Source organism: Gopherus flavomarginatus, chromosome 1, assembly GCF_025201925.1.
Source record: "Gopherus flavomarginatus isolate rGopFla2 chromosome 1, rGopFla2.mat.asm, whole genome shotgun sequence".
Classification (NCBI taxonomy): domain Eukaryota; kingdom Metazoa; phylum Chordata; order Testudines; family Testudinidae; genus Gopherus; species Gopherus flavomarginatus.
In genome coordinates, this window is record NC_066617.1 from 377,286,109 (window position 1) to 377,305,454 (window position 19,346).

General features: G+C 43.9%; 1 protein-coding gene across 2 annotated transcripts; it reads left to right on the top strand.

The window, feature by feature from the left end:
* The first annotated feature begins 11,417 nt into the window (after positions 1–11,417).
* Positions 11,418–18,410, top strand: LOC127032732 (olfactory receptor 52R1-like). Of its 2 annotated transcripts, XM_050920233.1 has the most exons (2): positions 11,433–12,349; positions 18,392–18,410. In XM_050920233.1, the coding sequence occupies exons 1-2, from the start codon at positions 11,433–11,435 to the stop codon at positions 18,408–18,410; spliced, it is 936 nt and encodes a 311-aa protein (XP_050776190.1). The 2 variants fall into 2 exon arrangements, with proteins under 2 accessions (XP_050776284.1, XP_050776190.1); XM_050920327.1 differs by lacking the exon at positions 18,392–18,410 and having other exon boundaries at positions 11,418–12,380.
* The last annotated feature ends 936 nt before the right edge of the window (positions 18,411–19,346 follow it).

A 19,346-nucleotide genomic window follows, 5' to 3' on the forward strand; every position in this document is an offset into this window, starting at 1 on the left:
TTCTGTCTCTTGGCAACCATATCTTCAAGAAAGTTAGGAATAATTCCAGCTGTTGCATTCCTGAAGGGTTAAAATAATTAATTTACTGGATTTGTATAAAGTTTTTACTTTGTTTTCCGTTTGTTTCTTCTTTTGTTCTGTTTTCAATGGCTTTCTCTTTTGGAAGTGTCTGTAGAAATTGTAACTTTTAACTTTTAACACAGTGAGGGAGTCGAAGTGCGGACAGGTGGCGAAAAGGCGGAGGGGTTGGGGAGGAGGTGAAGTGCAGCCTAGTGGTAAAGAGCAACCTGGCAAACTGAAAAATTGAAATGAAGAACTTGGGAATTCCTTCCTGCGGGACCCTCAATCCCTTTCACTCCCGCTGGGGAAGAGCTGAGAAAGGAAAAGAAATCAGCTCTTGCTACCAGCTAACTAAGAAACGTGCACAAACATCTTAAGACACAGAAATCCAATCACGTTCTTTAAAAAAGGTAAATTTTATTAAAAAGAAGAAGAAAGAAAATACACGTGGAACTCAGGCTGTTGCTAGATTTTAAAGAGCAACTGCAGGAATTTAGCACCAAGAATAGCTTCGTGGGGTCCAGCTTAAAGGTTACCAAGCAAACTCCAGGTCAGCCGGATTGACAGGGCAGGCATGGCTAATGAGGGGAACAAGAGGCCAGGGCTCCCATCCACAGAGTGAGTGGGGCTGCCTGGGCCAGAGCGATGCTGGGAGCGGAGCTGCAGCAACCAGAACCAGAGAGTCCAGAGGAGCAGCCCAGGGAGCTGCACTGGAGGCAAAAGAGCAGCAGTGCTGAGGCAGAGTGGAGCTGAAGCTGGAGCAGTTCAGAGCCAGGTGAACTGAGCAGCTGGGCAGAAAGAGACAGGACCGTAGGCAGAGGACCCAGCACAGAAAGATGCCCCAGCTCACCAGATTTAGAGGGGGATTTTAACACCAATGAGAGGGTCAACACTGGGAAAAAGAGTCCTGCTACCTAGAACCTGAGGGCGTATGGCCACTGCCAGACCATGTCTGACTTGTGGCATCCCTGCAGCACAACCAGGACTGGGCAGGAGGCCTGGGATGTGTGAGGCAGAAACTGTGAACATTTTCCTGTAACTTTTCCCATTTTGTCCTTTTATTTAAAATTGCTTGCTTTTTAATAAATTCTGTTTGCTTGAACTCTATGCGAGGATCAGTGTCTCAGAGCGGAGAGAGCACCCCAGAGCAGGGACACCCTAGCGCCTGACCTCAGTGACCACGACAAGATTGGGGATTGAGCCCTCCAGGAATCCTGGGCCCAGCTGTGTTGGGGTTATGAGGACTCTGCCACACAGGAGAGTGGAAGGGGAGCCCTGGAGGTCAGGCAGGCCTCTGGGAAAAGGGAGAAGGAGCTAGGACTCAGATCCTTTCGCTAGCCCATTCCACCAGGGTAGTGTATAAACCAGGAAAATTCCCCACCGGAGAAGGAGTGGTTCCCCGATTACATCACTTAGAAATTCTTCAAAAGACTCGCCTTACTTTTCTCTAATAAAGTGAAAATTTTACCCTTCAAATGTTTTGCTACTTTGCGGTATGCAAAGCTCTTCAAACTTTTGCAAAACTGTGTGATAAACAGGTAACTGAGGCTATGTCCGCTCTACCGGCTGTGCTGCTGAAATGTCTTCCATGTAGTCGCTCTACACCGATGGGAGAGAGCTCTCCTGCTGCCATAACTAAAACACCCCCCATGAGTGTGTCCCGCTGACATACCGCTGTCCTCACTTGCAATTTCGTCAGTCATGGGGAGGGGGGAGGTGTTACACCCCGACTGACAAAAGTACTAGTGTAGACAAAACCTGAGTTGCATGCAAATAAAGATGTCCACTGTCCCAAGTCCTGAAATGTATAAAATGCTTGCAATTATCTGCTGGCCTTTCTCACCAAACCCAGCTGCTTGCATGACTTGCCCTTGGTGAATCCACGTTGACTGTTCCTGTTGAATAAGAGTGATCCGGGTAATTATAGGCCTGTTAGCTTGACGTATGTAGTATGTAAGGTCTTGGAAAAAATTTTAAGGGAAAAAGTAGTTAAGGACATAGAGGTCAATGGTAATTGTGACGAATTGCAACACGGATTTACTAAAGGTAGATCGTGCCAAACCAATCTGATCTCCTTCTTTGAGAAGGTGACGGATTACTTAGATAAAGGAAATGCGGTAGATATAATTTACCTAGATTTCAGTAAGGCGTTCGACACGGTTCCGCACAGGGAGCTGTTAGTTAAATTGGAAAAGATGGGAGTGAATATGAAAGTTGTAAGGTGGATAAGGAACTGGTTAAAGGGGAGACTCCAGAGGGTCGTATTGAAAGGTGAACTGTCGGGCTGGAAGGAGGTCACCAGTGGAGTCCCTCAAGGATCGGTTTTGGGACCTATCTTATTTAACCTTTTTATTACTGACCTTGGCACAAAGAGCGGGAATGTGCTAATAAAGTTTGCGGATGACACAAAGCTGGGGGGTATTGCTAACACGGAGAAGGACAGGGATACTATTCAGGAAGATCTGAACCACCTTGTAAACTGGAGTAATAGAAATAGGATGAAATACAATAGTGAAAAGTGCAAGGTCATGCATTTAGGAATTAATAATAAGAATTTTGGATATACGTTGGGGGCGCATCAGTTGGAAGCGACGGAGGAGGAGAAGGACCTTGGGGTACTGGTTGATAGCAGGATGACTATGAGTCGCCAATGTGATACGGCTGTTAAAAAAGCAAATGCGATTTTGGGATGCATCAGGCGGGGTATTTCCTGCAAGGATAAGGATGTGTTAGTACCGTTATATAAGGCGTTGGTGAGACCCCATCTGGAATACTGTGTGCAGTTCTGGTGTCCCATGTTCAAGAAGGATGAATTCAAACTGGAACAGGTTCAGAGACGGGCTACAAGGATGATCCGAGGAATGGAAAAACTGCCTTATGAAAGGAGACTCAAAGAGCTTGGCTTGTTTAGCCTGGCCAAAAGAAGGCTGAGGGGGGATATGCTCGCTCTATATAAATATATCAAGGGGGTTAACGTTAGGGAGGGAGAGGAATTATTTAAGTTTAGTGCTAATGTAGACACGAGGATGAATGGGTATAAACTGGATATTAGGAAGTTTAGACTTGAAATTAGACGAAGGTTTCTGACCATTAGGGGAATGAAATTCTGGAATAGCCTTCCGAGGGAAGTAGTAGGGGCAAAAGACTTTCCTGGCTTTAAGACAAAGCTTGATAAGTATATGGAGGGGATGTTATGATAGGATCGTTAATTTGGGCAATTGATCTTGAATTACCACCAGACAGGTCTGCTCAATGGTCTGCGGGTAGATGTTGGATGCGATGGGTACTGAGTTACTGCTGAGAATTCCTTCTTGGGTGCTAGCTGGTGACTCTTGCCCACATGCTCAGGGTTTAGCTGATCGCCATATTTGGGGTCGGGAAGGAATTTTCCTCCAGGGCGGATTGGCAGGTGCCCTGGAGGTTTTTCGCCTTCCCCTGCAGCGTGAGGCACGGGTCGCTTGCTGGTGGTTTCTCTGCAGCTTGAGGTTTTCAAACCATTTTTGAGGATTTCAATAACTCGGTCCTGGGATAGGGGTTGTTATAAAATTGGATGGGTGGGGTTCTGTGGCCTGCCTTGTGCAGGAGGTCAGACTAGATGATCAGATTGGTCCCTTCTGACCTATGAGTCTATGAGTCTATGATCACCTTCCTCTCCTCCAAGTGTTTCAGAATGGTTTCCTTGAGGACTTGCTCCATGATCTTTCCAGGGACAATACAGTAGGAAAAAATATATATATACAGAGGACATGAAAAAATGGGTGCTGATAATAGCCCATCTTAACTGATCACTCTCGTTCTAGTGGGTATGGCAACACTCATTGTTTCATGTTCTTTGTGTGTGTGTGTGTATATATATATATATATATATATATATATCTTCCTACTGTATTTTCCACTCCATGCATCTGATGAAGTGGATTTTAGCCCACAAAAACTTATATGCAAATAAATGTGTTAGTCTCTCAGGTGCCACAAGGACTCTTTCTTTGTGCTGATACAGACTAACACGGCTGCTACTCTGAAACCGGACACTTGAGAGTGTCATCACCTTACAGTGTCACAGACATCCCACATCACAAACTTTGCAATCAGATAAGGATGAATATGAGTGTACAGGGTGTCCCCACAAGGTACAATGTGTCACACATGTGTTGGCAGGTTTCTGAGTGGAAACGAAAGTGGAGTCCCGGGGTTCACACCTCAAAGGAGCGGGGAGCTCACAAATCCCAGCTAGTTCTGAAAACCTCAGATTCACCTTAAGAGGATGGCGAAGGCTCAGGATCCCTCTTCCAGATTTTCCTCTGCATCCCACCCAATGAGCAGCCCCTGCCAGAGCTGGAGTCCATTTCCCTCTTGGTGATAAAGAGAGATCATGCTTATGGCAGGGAAGCCAGGATGCCTGGGTGGGGTCTGTCATCTTACCACCCAATCTCTGTAAGATCTTGACTAAATAAAGTCTCCCTGTGCCTCAATGTACCTATTTATTTAATGGGGCTGTGGTCATAATGACTTTTCTTTGCTAGGTGTTTTGAACATCCTTCAATGAGAGGTGATGCACAGTATGATCTCTGATCCCTTAGCAACAGCACCATGTGCCTGCAGAACGTACCTGTGTCTTCCCTCAGACATCTTTCTATAGATCTGTCTGTCTAGTTTCTTCCCATCCTGTCTAGGAGTTTACAGGGTATCAGATTCTATGGACTTTTAAGCATTAGCCCTAGTTTTGCTATATATCAACTATAATTTGTAAATATACACAAATGCACAGAGCAACCAATTCCTCTCTGACTCAGCACAGAGCCCCAGAGTTCTCATCTCCCTTTGGGAAAGAACCGTAATAACTGTTTACTCCTAAAGCTGGATAAAGAGCGCAGATATCCAACCTGTTTACATTGAGATGCTCTCTTATCCACTAGAGGCTGAGCAACCCCTCCCTGGGATTGCACAAAGCTATATTATAAATGGCTCTTAGTGTAGGATGCTGCTGCAGATGCTGGGGTGAGAGAAGTGAGGGACACGGCTACCTGAGGAGGATTCCCAGGGAAGATGCTTCCATCTCAGAATTAACAGGTACCCTTCTCTTGCTGTGGAGTTCAGCTGCTCAACAAACTCAGTACATTGTGGGCATGATGGGACAGAGAATGATTCTGTGGTCCTTTTTCCTCTGCACAGACATTAAACATACAAGGGCCCTGGCCACAGGGGACGAGTTTGCTTCAGTATCATGGGTTAAAATGTCCCTCTTTTCTGGGCCCTCTCAGGCTGATGGCCTCCAGCCCCAAGGTCGCTGGATTTCAGTGTTACAGTGGGGCCGTGGCCCGTAGTTTTTCCAGGCCACAATGAAACAAGTCTCCCCTTGGAGTAGGAACTGACTTTAAATCTCAGGAGCCAGCTGGGTGTTAATGCACAGAGACTGTCATCTCCTCCTCTTGCAATTCAGGGCTCTGGCTGTTAACAGGGGAGCGGGGCCTATTACCTGACTTTTATCTCCATGGAGCTGCTTGGGATCCTCACTCAAACAATTGTTTAAGAAGGATGAATTCAAACTGGAACAGGTACAGAGAAGGGCTGCTAGGATGATCCGAGGAATTCAAAACCTGTCTTATGAAAGGAGACTCAAAAAGCTTGGCTTGTTTAGCCTAACCAAAAGAAGGCTGAGGGGGGATATGATCACTCTTTATAAATATATCGGGGGATAAATATTAGGAGGGAGAGGAATTATTTAAGCTTAGTATCAATGTGGGCACAGTAACAAATGGATATAAACTGGACACTAGGAAGTTTAGACTTGAAATTAGATGAAGGTTTCTAACCATTAGAGTCAAGTATCAGAGGGGTAGCCGTGTTAGTCTGGATCTGTAAAAGCAGCAAAGAATCCTGTGGCATCTTATAGACTAACAGACGTTTTGGAGCATGAGCTTTCATGGGTGAATACCCACTTCATTAGATGCATGTAGTGGAAATTTCCAGGGGCAGGTATATATATGTAAGCAAGCTAGAGATAATGAGGTTAGTTCAATCAGGGAGGATGAGGCCCTGTTCTAGCAATTGAGGTGTGAAAATCAAGGGAGGAGAATCTGTTTTTGTAGTTGACAAGCCATTCATAGTCTTTGTTTAATCCTGAGCTGATGGTGTCAAATTTAAAGATAAACTGAAGCTCAGCAGTTTCTCTTTGAAGTCTGGTCCTGAAGTTTTTTTGCAGCAGGATGGCCACCTTAAGGTCTGCTATAGTGTGGCCAGGGAGGTTGAAGTGCTCTCCTACAGGTTTTTGTTTATTGTCATTCCTAATATCTGCTTTGTGTCCATTGATTCTTTTCCGTAGAGACTGTCGAGTTTGGCCGATGTACATAGCAGAGGGGCATTGCTGGCATATGATGGCGTATATTACATTGGTGGATGTGCAGGTGAATGAATCAGTGATGGTGTGGCTGATCTGGTTAGGTCCTGTGATGGTGTCGCTGGTGTAGATATGTGGGCAGAGTTGGCATCGAGGTTTGTTGCATGGATTGGTTCCTGAACGCAAATTACTATGGTGCAGTGTGCAGTTACCTGTGAGAATATGTTTCAGGTTGGCAGGATGTCTGTGGGCGAGGACTGGCCTGCCACCCAAGGCCTGTGAAAGTGTGGGATCATTGTCCAGGATGGGTTGTAGAACCCTGATGATGTGTTGGAGGGGTTTTAGCTGGGAACTGTATATGATGGCCAGTGGAGTCCTGTTGGTTTCTTTCTTGGGTTTGTCTTGCAGTAGGAGGCTTCTAGGTACACGTCTGGCTCTGTTGATCTCTTTCCTTATTTCCACTACATGCATCTGACGAAGTGGGTATCATGCTCCAAAATGTCTGTTAGTCTGTAAGGTGCCACAGGATTCTTTGCTGCTTTAACCATTAGAGGAGTGAAGTTCTGGAACAGCCTTCCAAGGAGAGTAATGGGGGAAAAAGACATAACTGGTTTTAAGACTAATCTTGATAAGTTTATGGAGGGGATGGTATGATGGAATAACCTAATTTTGGCATGCATCTGACAAAATGGGTATTCACCCACGAAAGCTCATGCTCCAAAACATCTGTTAGTCTATAAGGTGCCACAGGACTCTTTGCTGCTTTTACAGATCTAGACTAACACGGCTACCCCTCTGATACTAATTTTGGCAATTCATTTGGCAATTGATATGTGATTATCAGCAGGTAAGTATGTCCAGTGGTCTGTGATGGGATGTTAGATGGGATGGGATCTGAGTTACTACAGAGAATTCTTTCCTGGGTGCTGGTTGGTGAGTCTTGCCCACATGCTCAGGGTTTAGCTGATCGCCATATTTGGGGTCAGGAAGGAATTTTCCTCCAGGGCAGATTGGCAGAGGCCCTGGAGGTTTTTCGCCTTCCTCTGCAGCATGGGGCATAGGTCACTTGCTGGAGGATTCTCTGCATCATGAAGTCTTCAAACCATGATTCGAGGACTTCAATAACTCAGACATAGGCTAATGGTTTGCTACAGGAGTGGATGAGTGAGATTGTGTGGCCTGCATTGTGCAGGAGGTCAGACTAGATGATCATAATGGTGCCTTCTGACCTTAAAGTCTATGAGTATATAATTGTAAGAATTTTTCAACAATGGCACCTCATCTTTTCTCCTAGCTTCCTTTGAGAAGTCGGCTCAAATGTTATGCCAGAAACACACACAAAAAACCCAATTCAGCTGGAAGCAGACACCCAGCATGTGAAATTTGAATCCAAATGCTTAAAGTCTGGCAAACTTATAAGCAACTGAAAATGATGTCTCCTAAGTTAAGGGGTCAGACAGCCTTAATTAATGGTGGTGCCACCAGCAACACCATCTATGGCCAAAAGATTTGTGATTCTCCTTCAGCTAAATGCTTTGTTCCAGTAACATCTGTGGTAAGAAGTTCCACAGGCCAATCATATAAACAATTTTTACTTTCAATGTTATCTGTTCAGACTTTCAATGGAATTCAATGTTCCCTTCCTCGCGTGCTATAAGACAGAGTAAATATAAATGCCTGACCCACTTTCTTTATCGATAGTTTCATAGGATATAAGGCCAGAAGGCACTGTTAGGTCATCCAGTCTGAATTCCTGTATAACGTGGGGCATTAAATTTCACCCAGTTACCCCTGTGTTGAGCCTAATAACTTGTGTTTGACTAAAGCCTAACAGGGGCGGGGTAGCTCAGTGGTTTGAGCATTGGACTGCTAACCCCAGGGTTGTGAATTTAATCCTTGAGGGGGCCACTTAGAGATCAGAGGCAAAAATTAGTACTTGGTTCTGCTAGTGAAGGCAGGGGGCTGGACTCAACAAACTTTTAAGGTCCCTTCCAGTTCTAGGAGATTGGTATATCTCCTATTATTATATACTTGGATTTTATATCGCAGAATCCTAGAGCCACAGGGGGAGAAGGAACCACAAGGGTTAGCGAATCTACCCCCCTGCCAAGATGCAGGATTTGTTGTGTCTAAGCCATCCAGGACAGATGACTGTCCAGCTTCCTTTAGAAAACCTGCAGTAAAGGAGTCTCCATGATTTCCCAAGGCATCTGTTGCATTTGCTTTCTGTTCTAACAAGAAGTTTATCCTGAGATTTTATCTAAATCTGTTTTGCTGTAGTTTGAACCCATGGCCTCTTCTCCTGCCCTATGTGACAAGGGTGACCAACTGTTCTCCATCTTTTTTATGGCAGCCTTTCAAGTATCCAAAGACCACTGCCATATTCTCCTCAATCTCTTCTTTTCCAGGCTAAACATATCCGGTTCCTTCAGCATTCGCTCATATGACCTCTGGTCATTTTCCGATTCTCTATGTCCTTCCTGTACTTTGGCAACTAAAATTAGACTCAGTACTGTTTTGACTTGCATCCTATACCTCCATAAATTACATTTCCTTTTTTTTTTTGCAACACAAACTGCAAAAAAATGCACACCTCTGAGAGAGTTAGCTATATCAACCTCACCCCGATATAGCTGGCGTTGGGATCAATGGATGAAGTTTTCTATCCACTTAGCTACCACCTCTTGGAGAGGTGGATTACCTACACTGACACGAGAACCCCTGCCATTGCTGTAAGCAGTGTCTACACCGGAGCGCTAAGGCAGAACCACTGCAGCATTTTAAATGTAGACAAGTCCTCAAGCAGATCTTCCAGAAAAACATCCAGTCTGGCTCTACAGACATGCAGAGTTGGAGAATTCACCTCTTCCCTCTGCAGTTTGTTCCAAATGTTAAACACCCTCATGGCTAAAAATCTGGCCTTATTTCCAGCTGTTATTTATCTGGATTCATCTTCCAGCCATTAGGCTTTGTTCTCCCTTTCTCCGCTAGATTTTAGAGCCAGTTATATGTGTTTGTGTCTAGATATTTATATCCTCCTCCAACTGCTGCCTTCACTTTGCCACTGAACAGAGTATTTAGCCAAAGCTGTTCACACTCTTTACTGCAGAGTTTCTGCTTCTTAGCTATCTAATAAATTCTCCCAACAAAGAACACCCAGTTCTCACTTTTCTCTCAGATGTTTTCCTCCCAATCAGTTTTGCTGATAATTTGCTTCAGCTTTGAGGAATTAGCCCTTATAATACACAAAGTTTCCATAGATGTTACTGGTTGGGAACTGTTCTATGTTTGTCCATTTGAATGTAATCAGTTCCATTCTTTATTTTCCTCTCCACTATCATAATCCCCGTTCTTTGACTCTTTTCTAAACTAAACAGTCCCAGACTTTTCAGTCTGCAGATGGCAGCCTCCCCCATTCTCCTTGCCTGTCGCTGAAATCCCCTTTCTATCGGCTATATCCTTTATAGAGACTGAGTGACCAAAACTGAGTGCATGTCCATACTAGGGTATTCTCCATCCCATTCTGAGGCATCTGAACATTGTCTTTGTTTTGGTCACTGCTGAGAATGAGCTGATGTTTCTGTTAAGTTGCTCACAATTACTTCCAGGTCTTTCCCTGAGTTTCTACCTCTGGTACATGTTTTCTCAAATATTTTTTTTTTTCCCCAGTCTTAGATTTTAAGCAACCGAGTGAACGGGGAACTCCCTATAGAATGGACTCTCTAGCCTGGCTTTCATTGCATTAAGGAACAGTGATGGATAACCGGCATCCACTCTCGTGTTTCCTGCTGCTGCCTATTAAGGTTTCTCACAACACAACATGTAGGAATTATTCTTGCATGAAGCACCATAAAATATAGAATTGGCCTTATTGGTGTCAATTGTTCATAATTCATTTATCTGAAGAGTGAAAATGTCATTTTTCAGTGTGTGAAGAGTGAACAATCTGCTTCACTCATTACCACAGCCTCCAGCAGTACATTTAGTGTCTCTGTCATAAACAGATAGCTAAGGGTTAATGTCTCTTTCACCTGGAAAGAAGTAACCTGAAACACCTGACCAGAGGACCAATCAGGAAACAAGACTTTTTCAAATCTGGGTAGAGGGAAGTTTGTGTCTGAGTCCTTTGTCTTGTATCTGTCCCTCTCGGCTATGGGAAGGATTTCTCTATTTCCTGCTTTCTAATCTTCTGTTTCCCATTTGTAAGTACAAAAAGATAGGTCTGTTTTTTTTGTAGTTACATGTGTGTAGTTGCTGGAGTGCTTTGAATTGTATTCTTTTTGGATAAGGCTGTTTATTCATATTTCTTTTAAGCCATTGACCCTGTATTTGTCATCTTAATACAAAGAGACCATTTTTATGTATTTTTCTTTCTTTTTACATAAAGCTTTCTTTTTAAGACCTGTTGGAGTTTTTCTTTAGTGGGGAACTCCAGGGAATTGAGTCTGTGCTCACCAGTGAATTGGTGGGAGGAAGAAGTCAGGGGGAAATCTGTGTATGTTAGATTTACTAGCCTGACTTTGCATTACCTCTGCGTGAGGGGGGAAGAGAGATTAGCTCTCGGTACTTCTGTTTTCCAAGGCTGGAAACGGGGAGGGTGGAATCCCTCTGTTTAGATTCACGGAGCTTGCTTCTGTGTATCTCTACAGGGACACCTGGAGAGGGGAAGGGAAAAGGTTTATTTCCCTTTGTTGTGAGACTCAAGGAATTTGGGTCTTTGGGGTCACCAGGGAAGGTTTTTGGGGGGACCAGAGTGCCCCAAAACACTCTAATTTTTTGGGTGGTGGCAGCTTTACCAGGTCCAAGCTGGTAACTAAGCTTGGAGGTTTTCATGCTAACCCCCATATTTTGGACGCTAAGGTCCAAATCTGGGAATAGGTTATGACAGTCTCCAATTAACATTATCTCTCCTTCCAGGCATTTTCACTGTGACCATCACCCTAGACCCTGCTCATATACAGGAAGTCAGGGGAACATACAGTGCATAAAGGAGACACCGTTCTACCTCAGAGTTGAACACCTTCTCCCCTACTCCATGTCAGATTCCAACACAACCGACTTCACCAACCCCTCCACCTTCATCCTGCTGGGCATTCCTGGCCTGGAGGCGGCCCACATCTGGATCTCCATCCCCTTCTGCACCATGTATGTCACAGCCATCTTGGGGAACTTCACCATCCTGTTCATTATTAAGAGAGAGCCAAGTCTCCATGGGCCCATGTACTATTTCCTCTGCATGCTGGCCGTCACCGACCTGGTCATGTCCACATCCATCCTGCCCAAAACACTGAGCATCTTCTGGTTCAATTCCAGGGAGATCGATTTCAGTGCCTGCCTCACCCAGATGTACTTCATTCACTGCTTCTCAGGGATGGAGTCTGGGATCTTCGTGGCCATGGCTTTTGATCGTTACATGGCCATCTGTGATCCCTTGAGACATTCCACCACCCTGACAAACCCTGTGGTGGCCAAGATCGGCCTGGCTGTGGTGCTGCGCAGTGGCATGCTCGTGCTGCCCTATCCTTTTCTAGCGAGAAGTTGGTCATATTGTACAACTAATATTATCCCACAATCATATTGTGAGCACATAGCCGTGGTGAAGCTGTCCTGCACCGACATCCATGTCAGTAGTTACTACGGGCTCTTTCTGACATTCTCTGTTATTGGATTGGATGTGTCTTTTATTGCTGTGTCCTACACCCATATCCTTTGGGCCATCTTCCACCTCCCCACAAAGGACGCCAGGCTAAAGACATTTGGGACCTGTGGCTCCCACATCTGTGTCATCTTAGCCTTTTACATCCCAGCTCTATTCTCCTTCCTCACACACCGGTTTGGCCACAATGTGCCCCTGCATTTCCACATTCTCATGGCCAACATGTACCTCCTGGTTCCCCCCATGTTAAACCCCATCATCTACGGGGTAAGGACCAAAGGGATCCGGGACAGGGTGCTCCAGCTCTTTACTCATAAAGGGACTTGAAGTTTTCTTCTTGTGCTCTGGATCTCAGAGCGAGCTCCATGCAGAGCTGCCTGGTGATGTTTTGCTATGCTCTCTTCCTTGAATCGCTTACTGACCAGTCAAAAAGACATCAAGTCATTTTCTGATCTTACTGCGCTGTGTCAGCATGACAAACTGAGGAATCAATTTATGTACAATTCATTGGGCGGCCACCTTTCTAATTGCTGGTAACTGGACCTCCGAGACCTGACTCCTTATTCTACCTCTTCGGCCAAGGCTGTGCCCCTGGTCTGCCCCTATCACTTGCCCCTCTCTGCCCCTCCCCCTGTCACTCACTGGATCATTTCCACCTCCCTCCTCCCATCCTTAGCTACAAGGGAGACATTTCAGATTTTGTTAGGGTGGGTGAAATTTGAACATGATTCCAGGGGCTTCTTGTGCTCTTGAAATCTCTTGGATTTTGGCAGATAACTTAGCAATTAGCATTGTATCTAATTCCTATATAAAAGAAAGAAAGAGAAATAAGTATTAGACCCACTCACCTCTAAAATAACATGTTCTGACATCTTGTGGCAAGTCACTTAAAGGACACTGGTTAGGTTTAAAATTTTAATGTATATTCTTACTTTGCAACTAACTGTGAGTAAATAACAATTCCTTTTTTGATTTTTCAACACCAGTCGTGGTTTTATATACCTATAGCATATCACCCCTTAGTCGACTGTTTTCATAGCTGAAAAGTCCAAGTCTTATGTTGCCCTTCTACGAACCCTTTCTAATTCCATTATATCTTTTTCGAGATGGGGTGACCAAATCTGCACACAGTATTCAAGATATGGGCATACTATGGATCTATATAGAGGCAATATGATATGTTAATATCTTATTGTCTTATTATCTAACCCTCTCCTAGTGATTGCAACATTCTGTTCGCTTTTTTGACTGCTGTTCCACTTTGAGTAGATGTTTTCAGAGAACTCTGAACAATGACTTCAAGATCTCTTTCTTGATGGGTAACACTAATTTTGACTCCATCATTTTGTATGAATAGTTGCGATTATATTTTCCCATATGCATTACTTTGCGTTTATCAGTACTGAATTTCATCTGTCATTGTGTTGTCCAGTCACGAATTCTTGTGAAATCCCTTTGCAACTTTGGACTTAACTATCTTGAATAAATTTGTATCATCTGCACATTTTCCTACCTCACTGTTTACCCCTTTTGCCAGATCATTTATGACTATGTTGAATAGGACTGGTCCCCATACAAACTCCTGGGGGACACCACTCTTTACCTCTCTCCATTATCACCATTTATTCAACCCTTTGTTTCCAATCTTTTAACTGGAGTGCCTGGCAATGCTTTCTGCCCATCAAATGATGGTTAATTCAATTTAGAACAATCCTTTTGTTATCTGAATCACCCTGTCTCTGTTTATAAACAAAGGCAGAGGCTGGGAGTCTCACAGAACTCATCACATTCCACAGTCAAGCTGTGCTGCAGTTAAGAGCTCCATGTGGGGCTAGGGAGTGAGGAGCAGACCTCAGGTATGAAACTCAGGGCAGGCTAGAGCCCACCTGATTTCTCTACATGGTGCTTCTGGCCAGTTGGGCTCCCTCTGCTCTGGGGCTGGGTTGGAAGCTGCTGCAGCATGTCATGGAGCATTCCTGCAGAAAGGAGAAGGCTTCAGATCAGCAGGGGCTAGCATGGGTTAATGACCTGGGGCCTCATCCAGCCCTGCAGGAACTGGACACTGCCATATCCCCTTTTCGTCCTGACTTCCCGGCTGAGAACTGGGTACCGGGCCACCCTAAATGTCACCCAGACACAGAAGCCAAAAACCAGATTGTTGGGGTAAAAGGGTGATGAGCGGAAACCCTATTAACTCACCTTTGATTTTATGGGCTATCTGTATCCTTATGTCTTTGGGCTTTTACTGTACCCATTGCTCCCATGGTTTGTGCTCAGAGGCAAGTGGCTGAGGAGGAGGCATCTCTGTATAAATAGGTTGGTCATTAAAGGCTACCAGTACCTAACGAGATCTCACAGGGAGAGAAGAAGGGAGTTACTGCATTTATATAAAATCCAGATTTCTCCAGCTTCTCTACAGCGGGGTGGGCATGGAAGGAATGGAAGCTCCCAAGAAGAGGGAACAGAGAGAGGAGTTTTGGTCCAGCCCTTTAAAAACACAGAGACTAGATGAGCTAGAAATAAGCTGCCACGGGATAAAAGAGAATGTGCTGTCATGGATTGGTAACTGGCTAAAAGATACGGAACAAAGGGCAGGTATAAATGGTCAGGTTTCAGAAAGCTGAGAGGTTAATAGTGGTGTTCCCCATGGGTTTGTTCTGGGACCAGTCCTAGTCAACATATAAATGGTCTGGAAAAAGGGGCAAACAGTGAGGTGGCAAAATGTGGACGTGATACAAAATTACTAAATCTAGCGAAGACCCAGACAGACTGCAAGGAGCTACAAGAGGATCTCTCAAATCTGTGCGAGTTCAGCGGCAGTCAGAAAAGTGAACAGAATGCTGGAGATAAATAAGAAAGGGATAGATAAAAAAACAGAAAATATAATGTTACCTCTATATAAATGTATGGTACACTCACATCTTGAATACTGCATGCAGATGTGGTTGCCCCATCTCAAAAAAGATATACTAGAATTGGAAAAGTTTCAGAAAGGGCAACAAAAATGATTAGGGTGTGAAAAGGCTTCTGTATGTGGAAAGGTTAATATGATGGAGACTTTTCAGCTTGGAAAAGAGATGACTAAGGGGAGATATGACTGAGGTCTAGGAAATCATGACTGATGTAGAGAAAGGAGACAAGGACGTGTTGTTTACTATTTCTCATAACAAAAGAGCTAGGGGTCACCAAATCAAATTAATAGGCAGCAGGTTTAAAACAAAGCAAGTATTTCTTCACACAATGCACAGTCAACCTTTAGAACTCCTTGCCAGAGGATGTTGTGAAGACCAAGACCATAACAGCGTTTAAAAAAAGAACTAAATAAATTCATAGAAGATAGATCCATCAATGGCTATTACCCAGGATGGGCAGGTATGCTGGTTCTAATCTCTGTTTGCCAGTCGCCAGAAATGGGTGATAGGGGTTGGATCACTTGCTGATTCCCTGTTCTATCTATTCCCTCAGGAGCAACTGGCACTGGTCACTGTTGGAAACAAGATACTGGGCTAGATGGATCTTTGGTCTGACCCAGTAGGGCTGTTCTTATGTTCAGACTGGAGAGAGGTAGTGTGAAAGTAGAATGAATTATATAGTAAGAATAGAAAGGATTAAAGAAATGTTGTCTGTACCTTTAAGCAAAGTTGTTGGAATGTTGCAACCAGGTGTCAGGAATACAGACATTAACATAGAACAATTGCACCTTTTAAGGGCAATTGGTGAAGCATTAGCCTTAGATCGATAACAGTTAGTAAGGAAATAGGATATGCATGCTGTGCCCCAGGTGAATTTTCCTGTTTTGCTTTCTTTGTCCCTTTGTCTAATTCCCGCTCTTTTATATGTATAAATAAGACTGTTTGGGCCTTGCATGGCCACTCACACATTCCGAATGTTATTGGCGGAGCGCTGCGCTAATAAAACAGAGTAGTCTGACAAATTGTGAGTCCTGATTCTAACTTTGACAATTTGGAGGTTACACAGAGATGGCAACCATCTTCACTGGGGCTGTGTGATTCCTGACTGTTTTTGTAGGATGACCGTGGCAGCCGGCACCTGGGCATTTGGCCCAAGCGGTCCCCCACTAGAGCGGAAAGGCGCACAGCCACAGTGAGGTCTACGCCATCGAACCTGTTGGTTCCCACTCTGTTCTGGTAGGGATCCCGGGATCTGACATCAGGAATCTGGTCAGGTAATTATTTCTGTGTTTTGTCCGGACTGAGGACTGTCCTGTCTCTGTGTCTATCTGTCCTCTTGTGGAGTGTTTGAGTCTGGATGCCATCTCTGTCTGGGGATCGGCTGACCGAGGGGTTCCTGTCCCCGCGGTCTGAGTGAGTGGAATCTGCACAATCGCAGCCGCACCGCACTTTGGGTAAAACCCCTGATGTGAAAGCAAAGGCGATTGAGGCAGTAGTCTGTGGGCTCCTTTTGGGTGTTGCACTGGGCATCGCTCTGACGAACCCGAATTTCCTTCTTGTGTGATTGGTGTGTGAAATCCTCCTGTATGGGTAACCAGACGTCTAAGTCGGGACAGTTCCCTAAATGAATGCCGGCTCATTTTATGTATTTAGGATGGGTCCAGACTCCTGTAAAAAGGGTCCAGACTCCTGTAAATTTCTAGGAAAATGGTCTAGGCTAACTCAGGGGGATCCCAAAACTCAGTGGCCACTGTTAAAATCTTGGAACAAAGACTGAGTGGACGTCTTAAAGGACAAACTCGGCCAACCTAAAACTAAATTGGCTAAAGAAGAGGTTAATTGTTTCATGCAGTGGTGGGAAGAGGCAAATCGTAGGTGGACAAAATCAAAACTGGCCTCTCTCAATTATTCAAATAATAAGTTAAAAGCTTTATTAAAAGCCTCCTCTCTCACCACCAGACCGAGCGCTCCCCTTTACCCCGTTCTCTGAACCCCGGATCGATCCAACCCCCTTCATACTCCCATCTCATTGTAAAAATGACCAAAAAGCCCCTTGTTCTGTTCTCCTTTGTTGTCTGCCTCAAAAACTGATTCTTTAGTGTTCCACTACCAATTCAGCAAGGAGGGTGGGCTCCTCAACTAGCTCCTACCCTTCCTGGTCCCTTTCCTTGAACATTTCTTTCAAAATTGTGAAATGACCACAATATCACTCACAAACGGTTCATTGGAAAAAAAAAAAGCAGGATCGGGCCCAGACAAGCAGGCAAGCAACAGATAAAGAAACAGGTTGAAAACCCTAAGGAAATAGCATCAGGAGTGAAAAAAACAGTAAGTGCAGGCATGAACCCCTGGAACAATACTTAAAATGGTGAAATCGGAGGTGATAAAGGTGTCATTTTGGGACATAAACAAGTGATTTAAGGGAAGAGAGTGAAAAGTTAACTCTACAAAGGCTGGAGAGAATTAAGCAGTTAAACTTTGTGGAAAATGTTAAAAAGGACCATGTTAAAGAGAGAGAATTCTTGGTTTCTTTGCAGCCATTCTGAAGGGAAAATGGGCCCTTTTCCAGAAGAGAGCCTGTAAATAATCTATATCTATATACAGCTATGCAAAAACAAAGCAGTGTAAAAAAAATGTTAAGGAAAAGAAAATGTGTGTGTATCTATTTGTCTGTGAAAATATGTAAAGTTCCAAGAATCTAAACCAACACATCTGGTTTGTAAAACTCCTGTTTTGTAGGGGTAAGATAAATTGATTTTGTTTTTGTTTTTAATGCCACTACAAATTCATTTGACTCTAATTCAAAGTTGCAAAACTGACAGACCTCTTTGCAAGACACAGGCAATTAGTGTTGTTTGGCTTTGGGATTTAGCATTTAACCCTTAAGGGGTAACTTCATTCTTTACAAAAATTAAAATGTTTTTAAATAAAGACCAAGTCATGGCTGCAATAGGGCAATCAAAATCAGGAGAATAGGTAGAGATTCTGGAGTCTGTTTGTTTGTTTGGTTTGGTTTTTTTTGTAACAATAGCAGATAAGAGCAGAAAGAATAAGAAATTAACAGTGACCCTCTGAAGCAACCGCAGAGATGAGGTGCACAAAACAAAAAGAAGCAATGTTAAAAACACAGAGCCTTAAAATGGCTCTGTGGAATCAGACTGTCACTTTGATAAGGATACATGAAAACTCTGTAAGAACAAAAGAAACAGTTACACCTTATGTAAAAATTGATATGGCTAATGTTTTTAAAAAGTTATAGTATACAAGGAATGTGCATTTTCCCTTGGACATGTGCAGTGTATATTGTAAAAAGGGGTAAAAGAAATGCAAATGAAACATGCTACTGAATTAAAATCCTATTAGGGCTCCAAAAAGAGCCACAATAGGCTGTTTTTTTCTTTTTCAGATCCCTGTGTGTTAAGACAGAGTCTCTGAGCTCTGCTGATGGCTTTGAATCCAAAAGTCAAGTCTGTGTTGATGCAAATTACCTAACTGATAAAGAAAGGTGAGAACTGCCAGCACAAAAGGAGCTGCAAATAAATAACATACCTGGTCAGCAAACAAATTGCCTACATAAAAGGCATGGTATAACAAGCTACCTTTAATAGATTTGATGCTAATATTATTGTTAATATTAAACATTGAAATAAATTTAATGTTAGTAAGTACCCCTGTAACTAGTTAGAGTGTATGATTCTTGGAAAAATCCTTTAAAGTAATATGGTAATGATGCTTCTCAGCTATTATCTGTGAATAAACTTAAAGCTTAACACAGCAGGAAAAACATTACAAACTTGGGCCATGGCTACACGTACAGTTCTGCAGCGCTGGTAGTTACAGTTGTGTTCGTACAGCTGTGTAGGGCCAGCGCTGCAGTGTGGCCACACTGACGGCTACCAGCGCTGCAGTGTGGCCACATTTGCAGCATTTGCAGCGCTGTTGGGAGTGGTGCATTGTGGGCAGCTATCCCAGCATTCAAGTGGCTGCAACGTGCTTTTCAAAAGAGGGGGTTGGGGTGGAATGTGACAGGGAGCGTGGAGGAGACAGAGAGTGGATTTTTGGAGCTGACACTGTTCTCAGCTCCCTGCCTTGCAAGTTGTAAGGACTGGAAGATACACAGTGCCTACCTTCAATCATTTTAAAAGTTTTGACCTTTCCCCCACCTGTCTCTTATTCACTAAATGCTAATTATGCACTTCTAAATAGCCATCAGACCACATAAACAGTTGCTCAACGTTACCCCTCCCCCCTCTCTCCTCAAGCAAACAGCTTTGAACATTCCAAAGCAATTCTCCTGCCTTCGCTGGCTTGCAGCTGTGTTTGTTTTTTAGCAAGTAGCTACGGGGAGATCAGAGTTCAGCCATTCTTCTCGTTTGTTGTG